General features: G+C 36.7%; 1 protein-coding gene and 1 long non-coding RNA gene across 2 annotated transcripts; one reads left to right on the plus strand and one right to left on the minus strand.

Moving 5' to 3' along the window:
- The first annotated feature begins 30 nt into the window (after positions 1-30).
- On the plus strand, positions 31-16,657 carry LOC311431905. The gene is made up of 4 exons (XR_014689700.1): positions 31-551; positions 2,824-2,971; positions 12,027-12,173; positions 16,360-16,657. It is a non-coding gene; the product is annotated as an uncharacterized lncRNA (long non-coding RNA).
- LACTB2 (lactamase beta 2) lies at positions 5,264-20,103 on the minus strand. Its single transcript, XM_084509879.1, has 7 exons — positions 19,868-20,103; positions 18,533-18,696; positions 17,057-17,183; positions 14,662-14,840; positions 10,202-10,350; positions 8,582-8,663; positions 5,264-6,416 (listed from the first exon to the last, which is right to left on the minus strand). The coding sequence occupies exons 1-7, from the start codon at positions 19,987-19,989 to the stop codon at positions 6,373-6,375; spliced, it is 867 nt and encodes a 288-aa protein (XP_084366005.1). The 5' UTR covers positions 19,990-20,103; the 3' UTR covers positions 5,264-6,372.
- Positions 20,104-21,227: the final 1,124 nt, after the last annotated feature.

Here is a 21,227-nt window from a genome sequence, read left to right on the forward strand (position 1 = left end):
CCGCGCGGCGGGGGAATGGCAGCCGCCGCTGCTCCGCTTCACCCCGCCCCGCCTGCCGCGGCCCCGCCGCTGCCCGGCCGCAGGGAGCAGCCGCCGCCAGCGCCCCTGCCGGCCGGCGGGGAGCCTCCACCGAGCGGCCCCGGCGGTGCCCGGAGCCCCCCGAGGGCGGTGGAGGGGGGGTGGGGGGCCCGGCCCCGCGCACAAAATGGCGGCGGCGCGCGGCCGCCTGAGCGGGGCCGAGCTCCCGTGCTGCTTCGAGCCCGGCTGCGGTCGCTTCTCGCCTCCCTGGCTCTCGCCGAGCTGTGTTTATCGTCAGGCCTCTCCCCGAGCTGCGGGTGGAGCGGGGGGAAAGCTGGGCTCGCCGGGGTTGTCACCGCTGTAGCTGAGGCACAGCCTGCGGGTGCCGCGAGCAGGCGGCGGGCTCCCGGCGTCCCGTCAGCTTACGGCCCGAGATAACGAGCGTGGTCCGAAAAGTTGTCCGAGCAGAAGGGCAGGAAAGCTAAACGGGAAATAGGGAACGAGGGAAAGACATTAAAAGGGAGGTAAGACAGGTAAGATGTGGATAAAACAAAAAAATAAGCCACCCACTCCCAAAGCAGAAAGCTGTTTTGGACCCAATATAGGCAAATCTAAGAAAAGTCAGCACAGATACAGAAAACACAATAACCCTCCCTATAACTAGTATAACAAAATCATACTAGTTTTGTTAAAGCTTCCAGCTGACAGATATTCACAATGGATACGTGGAGATCAACCTCTAGAAAAGGTGTAGCTTATGGCTGAATTTAAGCATTGTCAGAAGGGGTTTTGCTGCCAGCTGCTAACGAATCCTGATGTTACGATGCAGCTATTCAGAACGGTTTTGCCTCATCAAAGCTGAAAGCAGAGCGTGCACCACAGACAGTCTATGTCTATGAACTGGTTTCTTTCAGTGTGGACCAGTGACTTGGAGATCGGGCTGCCTAGTGTAGGACCAGGCATCGCATCTACTTTTTGACATGCCTGAACTCATGAATAAAAACTAACTATAAAAGAGGGAACTGTCCCTGTGATAAATTTTATAATTACTTAGAAATATCGGGTATTAGGAAGAATTTCTTCATGGGATGGTTGGGTAGGCATTGGAATGGGCTCCCAGGCAAGTGGTGGAGTTGCCACCCCTGGAGGTATTTAAGAGATGTGTGAATGTGACACTAAGGGACACGGTTTACTGGTGGACTTTGTAGAGTTAAGTTGATGGTTGGACTTGATGATCTTAAGGGTCTTTTGCAACCTAAATGATTGTTTTATTCCATGATTCTATTTCACTTGAAAGTTAGACTGAAACTTCATTAAAAATGCCCATATAAATAATGTGTGTGTATATATAAATATACACACCCACTTGTCAGTATTATTATGCTTACATTAGAAGTACAATACTCCAACACTGCAACTCTGAAATAATGTTCTAAATGTTTTGAATAGTCCATTTCTAGCAACGTGACTGAGAAGAATTACATAGTTAGCTGAAACATATTGTCTATCATGTTTTGTCATACTCTGTTGGTTTGTTTTCCATTTTACTTCACAGTTCCATGTTTTGTAGACTAAAAAACAGAAATTTACCAGGCTTGCTACAGTAGTCACTGTATTTGAAAGCAATGTGCCAAAATTCAAGCAAGAAAAAGTCTCTTATTAGAGTCTTTTCTTAAAAAATAAATACATACTAGAGTGTTTATTTTTAAAGTAATATTAATTTCCCCAGTAACACTTTTAGAAGCGCTGTTCCCTTGCAATTCCTAGAAGTAAAACCTGAGACAAAAATAAGTTTGTTGTCCTAGAAAGGAATAGCTCAAGTGCTTCGTAACACCCGCTATCAGACTCATATCTCTCCAGTCTACTTCCTGTGTTGCTTTTATCAGAACACTAGACCAAATGTTGGGCGGTGTGTAGGCATGAAGAAACAGTAGGACAAAAATGCCTCAGAGCCTCCTGGAAGTAACTTTCTTTGGCATCCATTAACTGTAAGAGAAAAAACAAATAAAATAGAAACAACAACAACAAAAAAACAACTACTGAGTGAGTGTGACACTTCAGTGGCAAGGGGGTTGGGGTTTTGGAATTAGTTCTTGGGCCACAATCAGAATTTCTGTATTTAGCAAAACTGCTTTAATCAGCAGGCAAATAAAGGAAACAAAGTATTGGGGAAAGGGAAGAAAAAGGCAAAGTAATAAAGGGGGAATAGGGAATGAAATGATCAATATGGGCAGAAAGAGGACAAAAGGGTTAAAGGCAATCCCTGAAAACAACAGTAAGACAACGTATCATAGAATAACCTTTTGCTGCTAAGCCCCAAGCTCAGGTTGAGAACTGTAACATCCCTCAATCTATTTTCTGAGAGCTGTTTAGATTGACAATATACAGCTGCAGTATATTTCATGTAGGAAAAAGGAAAACCAAAATAATCCAAAAAACATGCAACAGCAAGAAATAATGATTCTTAACTTGGCACACAGTGCTGTTGCTTAGGAGTTTAAATGACACTTGTCAACAAAAGCCAGATTTATGCTCAGGCTCAAGCATTAAATCAAGAATTTTCACAGCCAGAGGTATATTGCAACGAATAAAACTTGGCTGTGAAGATTCTCAGAGGTTCTGTATAAATTTATTAAATTAGGGAGACGGGGATACTGGTTAACTGGAGATGATCTAGAGTATTTAAAAATACAGAATACATACATTCCCCTCCCCTCTGACACTTTGTTTTTAAATATATGAAAGAAAGAAGTCTGAATTGAACAAGCATTTGTATTTCAGTACCAATATGTTTTTATACCTTAGGAATACCTCCATTTCCTGGCCGTACCAGTATTCATAATTCTAAAGCAAGAAGAACATAAACAAGAATGGCTGATATGAAAGTAGATCTTGATTGCACACTGTACAGTTACGGATGTAATGTACCGCAGAAGTGAAGCACATTGAGATGGTATCAACATTAAAATTATTTTTTTTCTTGAATCTATTTCTCTACTCTACTTGAAAATAAATTATGTCCACAGAACCTAGGGAACAAGATTTAACTAACTGACTGTGGTAGGACATCCTTTTTTCACGCTGTAATCAGCAAATGCTGTGAACATCTGGCTGCAGTCCTGTCACACAGGCATGAAGATCTTCTTGGTTTCAATCCATTTTTGTGTTTATCCTTATATAAATTACTCTACTGAAACAGAAAATAAACCTGTTGCCTCATCTGAGTATTTTCCATGCCTTCCTTCTATTGGAGTTCCCTCTTCTGCCATATGATGTTTCTGATGGCACCTTAGGAAAAGTGTGATGATCTAAAATGCTTGAGACTGTTGCCTGTCAGTCCTTAGTCTCCCTCTTGCCAGTGGATTGCCTGTCTATGTTTGCCACATTTCTTTCCAGATTTCCATATATTGAAAGACTAGGCTTCAAAATGATCACACAACTTAGGAAGGAAATTCCTGACAATCCAAAATCTGTTGCAGGTTGCAAGTCTGTAGAGGATTTGGTAGTAACCACATTACTGTACCAGAAGTAACAGATACAAACAGAAGAATGCCATTCCTATTTGGAAACCTTTCCATCATCAAATATGCTTAAAAATATAACCAAGAATGACATCTTACAATAAATATAAAATTAGTAAGAAATAGAAAACCTGAAAGGGGTATAACTTCTAACGAAATTCTTTTCTAGCTCTTAAAACTAATAAACCTACCTTTTTGTATTCTGTCTCTCAGGAATGTATCTTAAAACTAGCTGCCAGGAAAGCTGGAAAGCAAATTTGTTCTCCTTCAATAGTCTGTCCCTAGCTGTTTATAAAGTTAATGCATTGAACAACATTTGCCCTTCCATCTTGATCAGACAGAATTATTTCTCTTTTTATTTCTTATTATTTCTTCCCTTCTCTTATTTTTATTCTTAACTTTTAGTGCATTCTGGACAGATGAATGTAGTCAAATGCAAGGGATATAAGTAGGCTAATCCCCATTTTTATACATACATGGCATATAGCTTACATTACTGTTCTATTTTTAAATACACATTCCTTCTGACTTAAAATCTCAGTCAACAAGGAGTCTTAAGACTTTTACAACATGTCATAGCAGTTGCAAGTATCCTTCACTGTATGTATATACATCTTAGTAACTGCAATGCCTGCTTTTAAAATTTCAGACACCATATATGATAATGGCAAGTCAAGTCTGGTTAAACTGCAATTTCTGTCATCTTCTGAGAACTTTAGGTGTTTGCTGCATCACAGCATGGAACATGTAGTTCTCTGATTTGCATCATATCTCTTTCTTCACTGTCTGCAAACTCCAAAGATGCTTTAACTCAGTTGTGAAGTTGTTTCCGTGTATTTAAAACGAAACACAGTGAACCAGAGGAAAATGGTTCGGCGACATTTAGGCTGCCATTAGACTTTTTTAGCTTGGGAAAGTAATGAGACATCACCACTTCATATCAGGTTCTGGCTATTAGCCTCTGGTTGTAGGTACTCAAGCTTCCCCTCATGACAGAAAACTGTACCATTCCACTTATATTTCTGTGCAAAATGTCATAATTCAGAGCATGTGAGTTAGCTTTTTAAAAAAGAAAAGAAATGATAATTACCTTTTCATTCCTTGCAATGAAAAGGGTTAGCAAACATTCATGAAGTACAGAAAAATAATTATTATTAATGGCAAGAAGTCTACATGAAAGCTTCTGAGTAATTATGAAGAGAGAAATAAACCAAAAAGAACTGAGAAAAAACAGTGTTTGTGGGAGGCAGAAGAAAAAACGAAGTGTTTGTACTGGAAGATATACAGAAGTAATACAAAATTATATATTTGTATTTTTATGTTTATAATATATATGTATATATAAATAAAATATGAAAAATACAAAAGTAGGAAAAGTAAACAGAAAACGTATAAGGAAGAAAAAACTAGGAATAGTATACCTGAAAAAGACTATAAAATGGCACGGCACAGAACGCAAACAAAAATCACGATGCGGTTGAAAATCAGATGGAGAAAGTTTACAGAAAGCATCATTTTATAGAGCAGAAAGCTAACACTTCCCCTCTTCAGTGGTTTGTTATTACTTCAGAATATGTTTTCAGCTTTGGATCACTGTTCCTGGGTTTATTTTTGTATTGGATCTGGCTCAGATATCAGCACAAATGCTATCAACTTCATAAGATAATGAAAACTCTTAAGCCATGCCTATTCAAAGTACCCAAGCACAAATGAAGGGACCGGACTTGAAAGGTTTTCAAGGACATGTATTTGTCTTTGGTACCTTTAAACATCTCATATCTCGTTTTTTTTTAAAGTTGGACCAGCATTAAAAGAGTGTATAAATCATAAGAAACTCATACATTTTAAATACACAAAGTAATGCAAATATTTATACATTATTCTGAAAGTTTAAGCTACATGGAAAACTGAACTGTAAGTTTAATTCATTTTCAAGCACTGCATTTTAACACACTATACAGTATTTTACAATCAAATACAACCTTTAGTTAAAATATTTGTAGTTTAAATGGAGTTAATAGCAAAATTTGAAGCTTGTTAGTTATAAAGTGATAGAAAAACTTAACCTCATATGGTGCACAATAGGTATGTCAATTTACACAGCTTTTTAATCCCTTTCTTAGAAGAAATTTAGAAGATAGAATTTAAGTCTGCCCTAACTTTGTGCATCTTTTTTTTAACATTAATTGGTTAAAATTAATGATGAATCTCTTGAATTAATTTCACAGAAATCATGTTTGCCTGAGAAAACATAGAAGTCTGGAAGTACTTTCAGCATTTGTTAAAACATATTTCAGTGAGTAACCAGCAAAAATGTTCACAGGCACATAAATTAAAAAAAACAATCAAACAAACAAAAAACCCCAGCATTTCCACCTGTTAACAAAAATTGGTTGTTTTTTAGCATTTACAGGTAAATTATTAAAAAGACACTTTTCAAAGGCACAGGCAAATGCAAACAACTTTAGTTTCAAATCTTTTCTATTCTTTTTACTACAGATTTTTTATATCTTTGATTTATTAAGTTTTTAGGCTTTGCTATTTGTCTTCTGTGACCAACGATAAAGCTTGGCATTTTATACCAGAGGTAACACTCAGTTCTTCACAGTCATTCTATTTTATTAACCTCAGTACCTATAAATTTTTGAAGTCCCATAAAGTAGAATATGAAAATTATCATTTAACTGACTGTAACATTGTTTTTAAATTGTTAGTACTTTTTTAAATGAAAGAAGAATTAATTTTTATTTTACATGTCATCTGCAATCATCTTTCTGTTTTTTCATGCAGCAACTGTGCAGATCGAGAACGTTTTTGAGCAATCTTGTGTAAGTTATAAATTGTTTCTCCATCTGAAGTTGGGAGATGCATCACGTACTGTTAAGGAAAAAAAAGACCAAATTATTCACAAATTAACACTTACATGCTGTGTATAAACATTAGACTACCTAAACCTTAACTTGTACATGTGTACATTTCTGTTTATGTCATTTTTAAAAATTAAACTCTACCAGCTTGTCTATTAAAATAGTTTCCTTCAGGCCAGTGCTGAATTTTAATGGAAGCTAATAAACATTATCTGTATCACAGTGTAACTTCTAGTGATATAAAGCATGAGTAATAAAAAAGGGTTTAATAATCCTACAGTTGTTTTAAGTTCAGGATATTAACATTTCTAGATTATTAATAAATTTGATGTAGCACTTGCTATATTTTTTGAAATTTATGAACTTGAGAGAAAAAAGGTGCTGCTAAATTAGCAACAGTTAAATTATTTCTTTTTCATCAGCAGCGGTCTTTTAAAAATGCAAAACAATGACAATCATCCAAATATGGGAGAAAGTTAAATGCACATATTGTGCCATGCTCCTGTATATAAGGCATTATTTTTCTGTTTGAAGTGAGAAAAGTAAATCATTAAAGGCAGTTATCACTCCTAATTGTAGCTTTAAAAGTTATGTACCCACATAAACTGCAATCCCTAGAATGTAGTGGTGAATTAATGACTGCAGCAGACAGCATATGGCCATAATTTGCATGGAGCAGCTCTCCAGTAACAGTGGAATATGGCTGTCACATTTATTACCAACACTGACAACATGTTTCTTTGGGAAAATATTTTGTGAAAATTAAGCAAACAGTGTTATGACTGCAGCTCAAGTCTTCCATAATGAGAACAAAACCTGAAATACTGCAACTCAGACTAGCTTGTAAGGACATTGTATCAAAGCCAAATGAGCATGTAAAGTGAGTATGCAAGCATTTCTATGCTACATGCTCAGAACCAATAGAATCAATTTTCCTTAACAGATGTCCTTAATTTGAACTGAAAAACCAACAGCGGTCACATGATGTTAAGTGTGTATTACAGAACTGGGTCTAAGATTGTATTGAAAAAGTTAGCAACTGTTTCCACACCGTTGAGATAATCACAAGAAACTCCCAAGTGTTCTGATGAGATTGCTTTCTTCCTTCTCTATGAGCACAAATTGAAGATTAAAAACGAAACGAAACCAAAAAACTTTAAAAGGCAATTCTTGTGCTTCTGGGAAAGCTGGAGTACGCAGCTAAATCAAGGACCTCCAACTCGAGTAAAAGAACCACAATAATTCCTCTGATTAGTATATCCTCTAGAACTTCATATATATCCTCATATATATATATATATATATATATATATATATATATATATCCTCAATTACTAATTATTATCCTCATATATATATATCCTCAGTTACTTCATAGTTGTTTCAAGCAGTTGCTACTTTGTGAACAGGTATCTGACTGAAGCTCCCTATCTGCTCTCTCTTCAAATTTCAAAGGTGATTTCTGAGGAAAACTGAGCGATTTTTGCCCAGTAAACATGAAAAAGTTCTGAGCAAAACTGGCTTAAAGAGATGAAAGTCACTAGCTTCCTCAGACAAATCAATTCCTTAACGTTTAAGTTAAAGTCTTTTAAGTTTTTTGTATCAAAGACTGCAAGTCTACCTGTAAAGAGAAAGTTAATTTACCCACTTATTTCATCTAAACATAAAATGTTGCTGCTTGAACTACTCCAGCAGTAAAAGGGAAGGGATAAGTTTAATCCATAGTATCTGATACCCTGGAGCAATCTTGTATAGCCAAGTTGGAGAAACGTGTAGGTCTAGACTCAATAATGTATGTCAATAACCAACAACTGAGATCACATTTAATTACTGCTGGTGCAGTATCATGCTGGTAAGCTTCAATGGCATTCTGTACAAACTATGCTTAAAACCATTATTTTCCACACTTTGATAAAAATAACTGCTTGCATGATTCTAATCTATTTTCTTGGAATAAAAATCATGCTACTATTATTATTAGTATTAAAAAATCTCTATTTTTGAACCAATACTGAGCCTACTACCTGATTTATCATTAAAATAAACAGAAGATATAATAATAAAAAAATATATTATTTATATTATTAGACTCTGACCCTTCCCTCTCCCCCCACCCTGGACACAGAAAATTGAAATGAAAATGACTGTCCTTACACCCCACTACCCACAACTTACACACTTTTCCTTCTTTTTCCAACTTCTTCAAGTGGACTAGGAGATTTTTTTCTGCTGCTAGCAGTAAATTTTCAGGAATGTCCTAAGGGGAATACAAATATGAGTTTTGTACTTGTTTAAATACCTTTCAATATTGCCCAATGATTTTTTTCAATATATGGAAATCGTGGCTTATTAACATAGATTTTCCTCTTCTGAATTACTATGTTGAACATTCAGTTAGTTTTACATGTATAGTGACAAAAGCATAGAATATGTAAACCAATTTTGCACCATTTAAACTAGTAGCCTAATAACACATTTTTGTTTACTGTTCTTAAGTTTTGCATCATGCGCTTCTATTATCCAGACTTTGGCCAACTCAACTGTGTTCTACTGAACTTAGTTGGCACTGGGTTGTTGGTGTAGCTGAGCATTTTTCCATAGGTTTTAATGACAAATTTAAAGAGGCCTTTCTCCAGATACCTATAGTACTTCTATTTCGTGATACTACTTGCATGAGTTTAAATGTCCTTTAACAGTTAGTATTTGTAAATCAGTACGCAGTTTCAGGAGGACAAAGCGTATCTTAAAAAAAAAATCAGTGCTAAGAAAGTAACAACAAACAATATTTCTCAAAATTCCTTTATTCAGCATAATCTAAGTAAAATCTCCTTTTTGAAAATTACAAAAGTTCTTCGCCAAATAACACGAGTCTGTCAGAAGAAATCCTCAGAAAACTGTCTCAATAAATTGCATATCTTTAAAAAGCTCTGACATTTTTTACGTTAAAGCTTTAGTAGTACTGAAAAAAACACTCTTATCTGATAATGACAGGAAAAATGGTTTTTGATTTACAGAAGCATGTGAACAGCTACGTACTTAAAAACTGCAGTATTTCAGGCAGGAAAACTGCAAGAACTAAATAAACAGCCACAGTTAATGGTACATCAGCACTTCAAAATGTTCAGTGTGACTTGTAGTCACTCCTTTGGAATCTAGGAATTTGTAGAACCATGAAAAAATGAGCTGTGAAGCTGTTACAGACCTCTTCACACAGCACAGCCATTGTCAACTATGGCATCTTCTGAAGCTTATGCTGCATCTCTCTGAACTCTGTTTGCTAGAAGGGACAATCCCCTTACCATATGTTCAAATTACTGAGGTTACATGAGGAACGAAGTAGCAAACAAGGACTTTTATGCCTGTCTAATGACGTACAAAAGCTACCTGACTTCTGAGAGCAATACCCATCTCTGTGAAAGTGCAAGCCAATTAATCAGGAACTACACGTTCCAACCAATCTGTCAGGAGAGTCCAAACGCACTTTGACATATCAAACATTAACAGTCATCTTGTAATTTCCACTTGAAACCAAGCACTAAAACTGTATTTTTGTTTGGTCCTATGAAACAAAACTCATCTAAATAGTGAAAGAAGAAATTTTTGACAATCATCTCAGTCCCAATCCAAGGCAGTCACATGCATTTTGAACAAGCAGAAATCTTTTAAAGCTTTTTTCTTCTTCTTTTTAAAAAGGTACCATGATATTCACCCAAATACTTAGGCTGTCACACACTATTTTATGAACATAACCTCAATTTCTTTAGTTTAATCTATAATCTTTTAATCAAGAATTACCTTGTATACCATACTTAGGAGCTCTGAGGACGTAAATGATTTTCCAACATTCTTCTGGAAAACATTCAGAATTTGCTTTTCACGAGCAGTTCGGTGAGAAATGTATCCTTGAATTCTAGTGTTTGCATCACGTACTACTGGGCCATGACCTAAATTGAAACACACGTACCAAAGCGATATTACTTACATTTGGAATTACGTATGCTATCGAATAATCGACTCATTCTTATGTAAACTATGGTAGTGTTTTTTTTTTTCTTTTCATATAAATAGACTAAATTGAGTGTCTGCATCACATTCTGCACTTGAATAGCATAAAGATGGAAAGGGGAATTAGAAGATCTTAAAAAGTCTGAATTTGGAAAAGGAATAGTTCCAGTGGTATAAGGAAAGCAAGGAAATACTTAGATAAAGATTAGTCAATAAAGAAAAAAGGAAAAAGGAGTTTACTACTAAATAGATTTGAGAGTCAGGTTTTTATATTACCTCTCCCTGACTCACACCCCCCAGAGAATACTGATATTGATGACAAACTGATACTGGTCTCTGCAGAGTAATGGCTGAGGCAAAGACTCCTGTATTGTACTACTGTTCCTGTTGTGGAGGGTAACTAACTCCAGAAAACACAGAGGTGAGGGAAGTAACATTGTGACAGATAAATTTTCCAGTACAGATCTTCACAACTCACTCACACACTATACTTTACTCCCCTACATACATGTTTGCACATATAATCAAAAACCAGTGTGACAATCCCAACGTGCCAGGGCAGGAAGAAGCAATGCACATGAAAGGCTACATGTCGAACACTGTGGATCTGGCTAGGTAATAAACAAGATGCACATGCTTTTTCCTGGACTTACTGAGGCAGATGAGAATCATTCAACGTACTGAAAGGTCTTTGAATAAAATTAGAAAAAGGCTTAACTGATAAATCACTAGCCTTTGTGGAAAATGAAATACGGCCTCATGATACAATAAATAACAGATGAAATCAAGATATTTTTCAGACACGGGAGTTATGTGTGCACAAATTAAACTTTATGATTTACTTATGGACAAATTTACTTGCAGTGTTGCGTAAATATTTATCACATGCTTTTTACAGCAAAGTTTCAATTTTTTTTCCCTGTATACCTCACCTGAAGTAGCAGTAGCAACTTCCATCTCTGCCTGACTAAACGCTAAGTAATTTTTATAAAATGAATAGGACAGCAACTACGGTAAAAATAACTGTCTTTTAGAAATTATTGGGTATCATCCAAACCAATTTATTTTGAGTCTCTTTGACTACATTTAAAAAATCATTATATTATTTGCTTATAGTTTTGGGTTGACAGACTAAATGAGTTTTAAACTTGAAGACATTTTAATTTATGGCTTATTTTGCCTGAGGACAGGCAGCTTATAGAAAATGAGCAAACAATTTTTCATGATATTTGTGAAATAAAAAAATAATGTCAGATGAATCTATCATTTAGCAAGAGTCAAAAATACTTATGCATATCTTAACTTATACACTCATTTCAGCAGACTTGAAGTTAAAAATGTACATTGAAGTGTATCCTGAGCCTAAGATAGTATTATAAATAAAAAATAAATGGCCAATATAAAGCTATACTGTCATGAGCACATATATTTATTTATTTCAAATATATTTAATCTGAAGCTATTGTTCCTATACAGTATATTTGGTAACATTATGTTTAGTAAGTATGTAGCCATTCATAAAAACAGAAGTTTAAATTTAGAAAAACATTAAGATATACAAAAAAGACACTGTAATGGTAACTGTCCATTCTCTTCTGTCATTCTCTAATGACAGAAGTCACATCAAAGTATTCAAAATTATGGCCTGCCCATGGAATCACAAGGATGTCTTAAAACTGGTTTCTACACTTCCCAGTGATTTAACTTACTGGGCCTACAAGACCAGTGTCAATATCTGGAATGGAACCCACGTGTTATAAAGGTAACAGAATGCCATATTCACTATGCCACATGGTCTACAGCCATTTCATATGCACATACGGGTATTAAAACTACGTCAGAAAGCTTGTTTTAAATTTAGGTGTGGATCTTTCACACTGTCATTTTTCAGGGACAGCAGCATAGTTAACTTCATGAATAAATTATTATCCACATATACTTAAACTATTTCTGAGAATTTTAAACAGATCTTACAATACAACCATCTTTCCAATATTAACTTAGATGTTGCATCAGACAGCTTCCTATTATTTGAGACCTCTGTCTATTCCAGGTCTTATATAGAAGAAAAAAAAAAGCAGCAACTATTTATTCTTATAGTACCCTGTGAAGACATATAGGTTCTCTAAGTTTATACATGAGAAATTACAGCACAAAGAATTAAACTGAAGAAAATAATTGGTTCATGAAATCTTGCACAGACTCCTAACTACCATTTTTTCTGTATTATCAAGTAACACTGTTTATTATTACAGGTTAGGGAGCCCTCTGGTGGCTAAAACACCCTTTTCTCTTCCCAAGGATTCTCAGCTATGAACAGTAAAATAGATTGCAATGAGTACTTTGCCAGAAGCAATTTCCACATTCAATTAAAAACAAAAACAAACAAACAAACAATAAGCAAACAAAAAACAGGAAAAGTAAAGGATTGGCAAAGTTCTGCTACTAACACCTAGCCAGCAATCACCTTTTTACAAAAATTCATGCTCTCCTACATCTATTTCTCAAACTGCAATGTCAGTGCTAAAGCATGGACAGGGAAAAGAGATGATACAAGAATTGTGAAAATCTGAAACTGCAGTAAGACCAAGGTATTGAGGTTATACAGAACGTATTGGTAAAACAAACTGCCTTCTGCTATAGTTATCATTTTATTGTACTACACACCAATCATACAAACAATTGTTTTGACTTGGCAGTAGTTATCTTTTACACGATTGTACGTACACGTTGTGATGCATGGATAAAGAAACAAAGTTAGCTTCAAACCATCTCAATGCTTAGCTACTTATCAAAGGCATGGCATAATGTCCAACTGTCTTTCGAACTGCAAGTACAACATGAAAACGTTTAAAACAGTGTAGCAAACAGTTACAGACAAGTGGGACAAATATTCAACCTTGGTGAATGTGTAATCTAGATAAATAATGACTAAGAAGAAGTGAAAAGCAACAGATAAAACTGATAAACCAAGTAGAATTTGGGGTATAGGGTTTTGGAAGACAGAAATCAATTGAAGGAACAGATTATGCCTTCCAGATATTTAAGAAAGCAGAACATTTCATTCATTAATAGATTGAGACTCAGGAGGCTAAAATATTCTTAGTTTTACCACTAGTTCAGTCAATTACTATAAATACTATTTCTGTGTCAGCCTCCACATCCATGGAATACATAGAATGGCATTTTTCTTAAATAGCATTTAAAAAAATACCCATAACTAAGCATTTTTATGATCTTAGATTTTAAAGCACTTAAAGAACACCTACTCCAGAATAAGTGTATTTTAAAAATGAACACAAAAGAGATTCGGCTATGTAGGTTAAGCATAGATGGTTAATGGAGGAAGACAGAAATGAGAATAGAGAGTCACTCAGAATGGCTAGTTGAACAAGATGAAATGGAAAAGGTCTGAAAAAATCCTGAGATGTAGCTCTGAAAAGAAAATGAGGAGCTTAAACCTTAGTTACATAAAGAATTCTTAAAATCCAATCTTGTCAAATAGACACACGGCTTATATGAAAATTAAATGCATTCCCAAGGTTTGGGGGAGATAAGAAGAGAAAATGAAAAGCAATGTCATAGACCGAATGAATCAGCAATTTATTTTTAGAACATGATGTTCGACCTCTTGGCTCTCGTTCAAATTTGAGCTAAGTCATTAACTAAGATAACCATTTGACAGTTCTGCAGCCTCTCAAGATGAATTTGTGATTAATCTGTGTTGCAAAAGATAGATCTCTCTCTCAAAGACATTACTAACACAACAAAAAACTAACACTGCTACTACTAACTACGCTATTACTACTAACTACTACTACAAACACTCCTAAAAACATTACTAACAAAAGCTACCCACATTGGCAGTGTACGTAGGGCTGCAGAGGACCAAAAGAACAACTATTGTTTTTCTCTTCCAGGGTAACATTAAGGGTCATGGATAGTTTAATAAAAGTAAACCCAATTTTCTCTATGGTTCCTACAGTAAAAGATCCTGGCCTCTGTATGCTTTTAATACAGAAGCATAATCTGTTCACCTTCAGAGGGAGAAATCACAGGAAAGAAAGACATCTATCGCTGAAAGATTTTTAAGTCTTGCAAAACTCCATGCTATTAAGTCGGCATAGCTTAGTGCTAGCAGTACATTAAGTAATAAACTGTAGTTGTGACATTAATAATGATGTTTGACGTATTAAGAGAAGATACAGTTTATATAGTAATATATAGCAGTTCAAAATAGAACAACTAACCTGGATATATTAAATCTGGCTTCATTTCTAATAGCCTTTTCAAAGTTTTCATGTAATCATACAGGTCTTCAATTACTGTTGTTCCTTCCCCTAATATACAGTCACCAGAAAATATAGCATTTTCTTCTTCTAGATGTAAAATCATATGGTCATCAGTGTGCCCAGGCGTATGTAAAACTCTAAAGAAGAACAATGAAAGTGTAAGTTTTTCATACACCAGTCATACAGAACTTCTAGCTTAATTTTCAGAAGCTAGAAACAATGATAAAACTACCTACTGAGTAGTCTACAAGAAGAATGAGAAAAAGTATAGTACCAAGAAAGGCAGATTGAAAGTCTGAAAAAGTGTAGTACTCAGAAGGTCAACGTAAACAGAGTATCATTTTGTCTAACTACAGTTCATTTTCTTAGGCCATGTAGAGAACACATATCATCATCACTAATATACACTGAATTACATGACACTTAAAAAAATTACATTAAGGTAGCTTTCTAATCATGTAATATTTGTTGTACAGAGGGCTTTACTCTGATGCTTTAAGAAAGAAAAAAATGACGTTATTTCTAGATTGAAAAGTGTAAAGTTCTGTAAAGTTCATGACATATACATTGTATTTGGCAAAAGAGGGTAAGGGTGATTTTGCTAATTCTTTTGGAAATTCACTGTATACTACTGGACCCAATCCAAATAAAATTCTGTCTCCCCAAATTTATTTTACTCTGAAAGTCCCATAACACAGTGGAGTGGAACCTTAAAATACAAGGAATTGTGGTCTTTTAGCTGTTCTATGTGCAAGTCATGAAACATCCAAAAGGTACGGACTTAGGACCCCCCAACTTGAACGAATACCACATTAGAGAACAGTTGATATGTGTATAGTATACCTGAGCTACTATGGTGCTGCACTGCAGTATCCTTGCACTACAGTTTTCAAAAGACAGAAGGCCTTCTGATTCAAGCTGAAAACATGCAACTTGGACCAGCATCACTAAAATTCAACAGAATCAATCAAAATCACTGCATCAAAGCAGAGACTATGAATTTACAGAGCTGGTGCCAAAAGTGGCGTACAAGCCAATGCTAAACAGCACCCAGCCAAGTCAGTGCAGGGCTGGGAGGCCAGTGGCACACCACTGTGTGTTGCAATGACTCCCACCTCTTATGGAACATGGTGTTCAGCAGAAAGTAGGTGAGTATGTTGCTCTGCTGAGGCAACATAAAATCAGTTTGATAGGTTACACCTTGTCTTTGTGGGAGGTGGTATCTTCCAGCTCCTTATGAAACTTCACCTGGAAATTTCATTATTAACATGTTAAAAACAAACAAATAAGAACCCAATGCAGCCTGGCACACCTCCTTTACAACTTGAAGGTTGCTAACTGTAACATGAAATGTAACATGCAGATATTGTTATTTTAGAACCAATGGGATGGACATCTATCCTTAAAGTATTGACTAAACAACCAGTTGAGATTATTTGCTTTTAGCCAAGCTTGAAATTTGGTTGCATAACTGCAGACTTCAAAATGTATTGCCCCTGCCTTGCTTGGAGTCAAATTGTTTTCCATCTGTAAGTTGATTATGTCCCAAAACTTACAGTAGTTATGTCTTCAATATTTTTATGCCCACCCTGTGTATTTTGTTTTAAATTTAAAAAATAAAACACTTTTGGTCAAATTAAACCTTTATCTTTACAGCTTTTCTTCTGGTCAGCCAGTTGCATGTTCTACAAGTGGGATATAATTCACATCTAAACTGAACAAAACAAGCAAAATTTGTCCTGAGAAGAGTAATGCCTTGTTGATGAAAGAATTCTGGAGACAGAATGAGCAACGATTTTTTTTGGTGCCTGTGTGACAGAGGGTAGCATTCGTTTTAGACTCATTCATGCAAACAAGATAGGCAATGTGCTCCCTGGGAAGAATTTTCTCCCAGCTGGTACCTTGCAAGAACCTGACAGCTAAAAGGATTAAAATTTAATGTTTCAATGCTAAATATTTGTTTTAATGTCTCCTTTGGAAATATTTTACCTTTTCCATCTTTCCAACATAAACATCCTCAGAGGTATTAATTTTACACCATGACTACTTGAGTAATGAGAAATTACATAAAATGCTGTATGATTTTTTCCTAAGGAATTATTTTTCAAGGGAAATATTCTTAATTTCTCTGGCGAGGCCAAAGACTAAAGGCTGATTCCTGCCTGATACTCATTCATTAGAACAACTTCTCTGGGTAAGCATACCCTTCTGCATTATGATAGGAAGCCTACAAGACTAAATGTTGACAGGATCAGATCTATGGATTACCAATCATTAAAAGTTAAGATACATATATGTGCCAGAATTCTGAAGAAAAAGGTGATTGAGCAAAGCTGCAGAAATTAGTGTTTACCTGAGTGTGGCTCCCTCTGTCTGTACGACGTCCCCATCTTTAAGATATGAATATTTATGTCCTCCTTCTCCTATTATTTCTTCACGGTCAGGGACACGAGGAAGCTTACAGATGCGATATTCAGAGTCTGTTTAAAGAAAGCAAAGAAAATGATGGTTCATATTTTAAATTTGTCACTAATGAAGTTAACTCCACAGAATTACTTTTACTCTTTGTAGATGTACCATTAATCATTACACACTATTACACTGCAAAACTTGAAGCAAGAAATTCTGAACAGTAATTTTATGTTTATTAAACAACCTTCTAGAGTTACAGAGTAGTGAAGTCTCACTACTGTACTCTGAATCTGATATACTCTACTCTGTACCAGCAGCAATTTTGAAGATGAAAAAGCACTAGTGAAATTAGTAGGAAAAAAAATCCAGTAATTATTACATTTTGCAAATGTTGTTCCTTCTTGACTCATCAAGAGCCAAAAAATAAGTCTCTGGAACAGCACGAAGACGCTGGTGCTCAAGCTCTGTGTTATGAGTCACAGAAGCACTATTCAACATTTATTTGACACCGAATGGAGCCTTTTTGCCCTGAAACTTCCCTCAGTGTCTATCATTCCGAACTGTTTATGTGCTGAATGCCTTGGTATGGATGGCAACCCAGAAACCAGGCATTTATATCCCTTGCAAGTCTTCTTTGTCACGCTCAGGAGCTGACAGGATCAAAATTCTCACGAAGACACCCATGTTGTTTCCAGTAGTGCCCAGGCTTCTTTGAAGACGTGCATCTGGCAACTTTACAAAACCTGATGACTTTACAACTTTACAAAAGCCAGTGAAAAAGTCCAGCAGAACTAAGATGAGCTGCATTATTTTTATTGCTTATTCTCTTCTCAGATATCAAAAGAGAAATGTCTTACTGCTTATCAACACGCAATGCACATTTTACATCAGAATTTATCTGTAAATATCCCTACTTTCTTCTCCAAATGTTTTGAGGCCTAAGAACTTGTCAGCTATTTCTTATGGTCTTCTGTATGAAATATCAAAGTTATTCATGTTTATTTTTCAGAGATTTCTTATTGATTTACACAAGTAAAAGTAATAGTCAATTTGTCACTACTGTCAATGTAGAAAGGAACTTCTTTTCTATTTTTCTCTACTGTCAATGTAGAGAGTATCAAGCTTTTCTCACATCTTTTAATAATGTGTAAACTGCTTATTATTCACTTGTAAGAAAAATTCACTATGACATTATGCACAGGTATTGAAGAAAAAAAAAGTAGTATTTCAACTGTGATACTCAGATTATTCACTGTTCTCATTCTATACTTTACAATAGTACTGTTAAATTACATGTGGTTTACATGGAGATTCTAGAAGAATAATCCAGCTGAAGCATACAGAAGGACTATACAAAACTTGTTTCTTGCCACATACCTAACATAAATTCAACAATATATAAAAATATCTGGCCTACCACTAGGGATGTTTTTGCAGATATCAGGTATTCCACCAGTATGATCATGATGCCAGTGTGTCACTAAAATTTCTTGAATTGAGATGTTGAACTCGGACAGTGCCTGTTTTAAACAGCCAATGTATTCAGGAACAGCTGGCTCTCCAGTGTCAATAAGGATTCTTCTACATATGGACCAAAAAAAAAAAAAAAAAAAGGAAAAGAAAACACACAAAAGAACACAGAGAATTTAGAGTACTCATATGAGTTAAATAATGGTAAAAAAAATAATAAAATAATGACATTGCATGTAACTGTGGTAATAATGGATATCTCCAGCTAAATTTTACTAAGAGTTTTTAATCATTAAACCAGTTAAAAGCCACATAACGTTATTTTAATTCTCAGTCCTTATGGATTATCAGATTACAGTTTAATTCCATCACTAACACAGAACCATCCTGGCTCTAGCATCTTTTTAAATTATTTGAGCACACCACCATTCAAACCCTGCTTTTAGGCACAGCTCTGCTACCAACCCACCCACCACAATCAAGGCAAGGTTTTGCTAGATTTGGTCTAGCTTAATGCAGGCAAAATCGGGGAGCTCTGCACTCATTTATTGGGATCAGGTTGGGATCAGGGAGATATTATAGATGCTTGGGTCACTCCACACAAAACTATGTGAAGTCCAGGAAGGCAGGCTTCCTTCAGCTTATATATGTATTTATATGTGTACGTATGTAGTATGTATGTATATAAATATAATGTATTATATATTTATATATATATATATTTCCAAACCTGCTAAATTTTCAAAGTTTATATTCCTTAATGGGAAACTTACTATATTTGACAGGTAGGGTTTGAAGCTTGCTATACTTGAGAGGTAGGGTTTATCCTTTCACACACACAAAGCAATATATCCAAGACTCTTTCCTCTATAATATTTCACCTCGTGACAGCACCGTTTACAAAGGGGCTCAGCGTTTTGCTCCACAAACCCACATTTTTGTGCCCTCTGACCGGTTTTGTGCCACCGGGCAGTGCCGAGGCCTGTGGCAAGCTGCCCACCCGCTCCCCTTCAGCCTAAGGGCAGCATGCTGAGACCTCGACACTGGGGGCCCGGTTCTAAAAACGGTGTTTTTTTATTATTATTATTTTTTAATTTTATTCTTTAAAAGGTCGCCAGGGAGCGGCGAACGAGCCCGATGGCGGCTCCCCCTGCTCCTCGTCTCCCTCCCCGGAGGCAGCGCACGGGCCCCACCCAACACGGGCGGGGGAAGGGGCCGGGGCCGAGGGGCGGCGGCAGCCCGGCCCCGGCCCCTTCCCCCGCCGCCGGATCTGTGCCGTTACCTGTGCCCGGTGCCCACCAGGTAGGTGTTGGTGCCCTGCAGAGTCATGGGCCCCGGGTTGCAGCCCAGCACCCGCACCACGCGCGACGAGAGCCGCTCGATGCGCGGCAGCAGCGACACCATCTCCGCCGCGACGATCCCCACCCCACCGCCACCAACCCCGGCCCGGCCCCGTTCCCCTCACGGCCACCGAAAGCGACCCGGGCGGCGACACCGGCGAGGCGGAAGCCGCCGGGCTCCCTGCACCGCCTCCCGGCCCGCGCTCCGCCCTCCGCAGGGCCCTGGGACGGCCCTGAGGGGAGCCCGGCTCTTACGGGTTCGTGGTGGCGACACCACAGGAGAGGTTGTGGAGTCTGCCCCTTGGAGATCTTGTAAAGCCACCTGTGGGACATGGGGCTGGGCAGCCTGCTCTGGGTGGCCCTGCTTGAACTGTTTTGGATCAGCTGGCCCCCACAGGTCCCATTCCCACCTCAGCCGTTCTGCGGTTTTGTGAAATTTTGTCCTTGTCATACAAATAGTAATATGTTTGCAAACGGCCTTCTACAGTCTACACCACACAGTTCACCTATTCAGATATGTAGCGCCCCCTCTGAAACTCCTGATTACTTTCCAACTGGCATTCTTAGAGACATTACAGCACACTCGTTCTCTCCTTAAAGTACCTGCAAAAGAAGGATAAATAAATTTTAACCTGAAATTAATGCAACTAATATTAACATAGGCAACTTTAGCAATATTCATAGAATCATAGAATCATTAAGGTTGGAAAAGAACTTCAAGATCACCTGCTCCACCTATCATTCTACTACCAATGTCAGCAATTTCAAGGTCTGGTTTCAAATATTATCTGGTTGTTTATACAAGTAAATTTATACATGTAAATGATTCCATACATTACCCATAATAAAATAGTTAAAATAGGTAGAGGTAAATAATATATTATCTATAAAAATATGTATGTTAAAATGATAATAAAGATACAGAGCACAAAAAAGAGTTTCATGGTCACTTTTTTTTTTTTTTTTTAATTTAAATTGTTCTTAAGTGCTCATTATATGAAAATAAATGTGATCTGGGGCCATTTCTAGGATTTGCATGGGCAAAACAGGACAGATTCTCTGTGCTTTCTGAAGAGGTGCATATTCTCAAGTGCAATCTTGAGAGGCAAACTTCCAAAACTTAGGAATTAGATAAAAACGACTCAGACCGTGGCATGGAACTGAAAAACAAAACTTCATGGCTTCAACAGAACTTCATAACTTCATGAAATGTCAAATTTTTTTGGTGTGCTTATACCCTAACGTAGGCAAGTAACATGCAATATATGCCAGGAGATTAGCTATTAAAGACTTCAGCATGCT

Source organism: Aythya ferina, assembly GCF_964211825.1.
Source record: "Aythya ferina genome assembly, chromosome: 2".
In the NCBI taxonomy this organism is placed as follows: domain Eukaryota; kingdom Metazoa; phylum Chordata; class Aves; order Anseriformes; family Anatidae; genus Aythya; species Aythya ferina.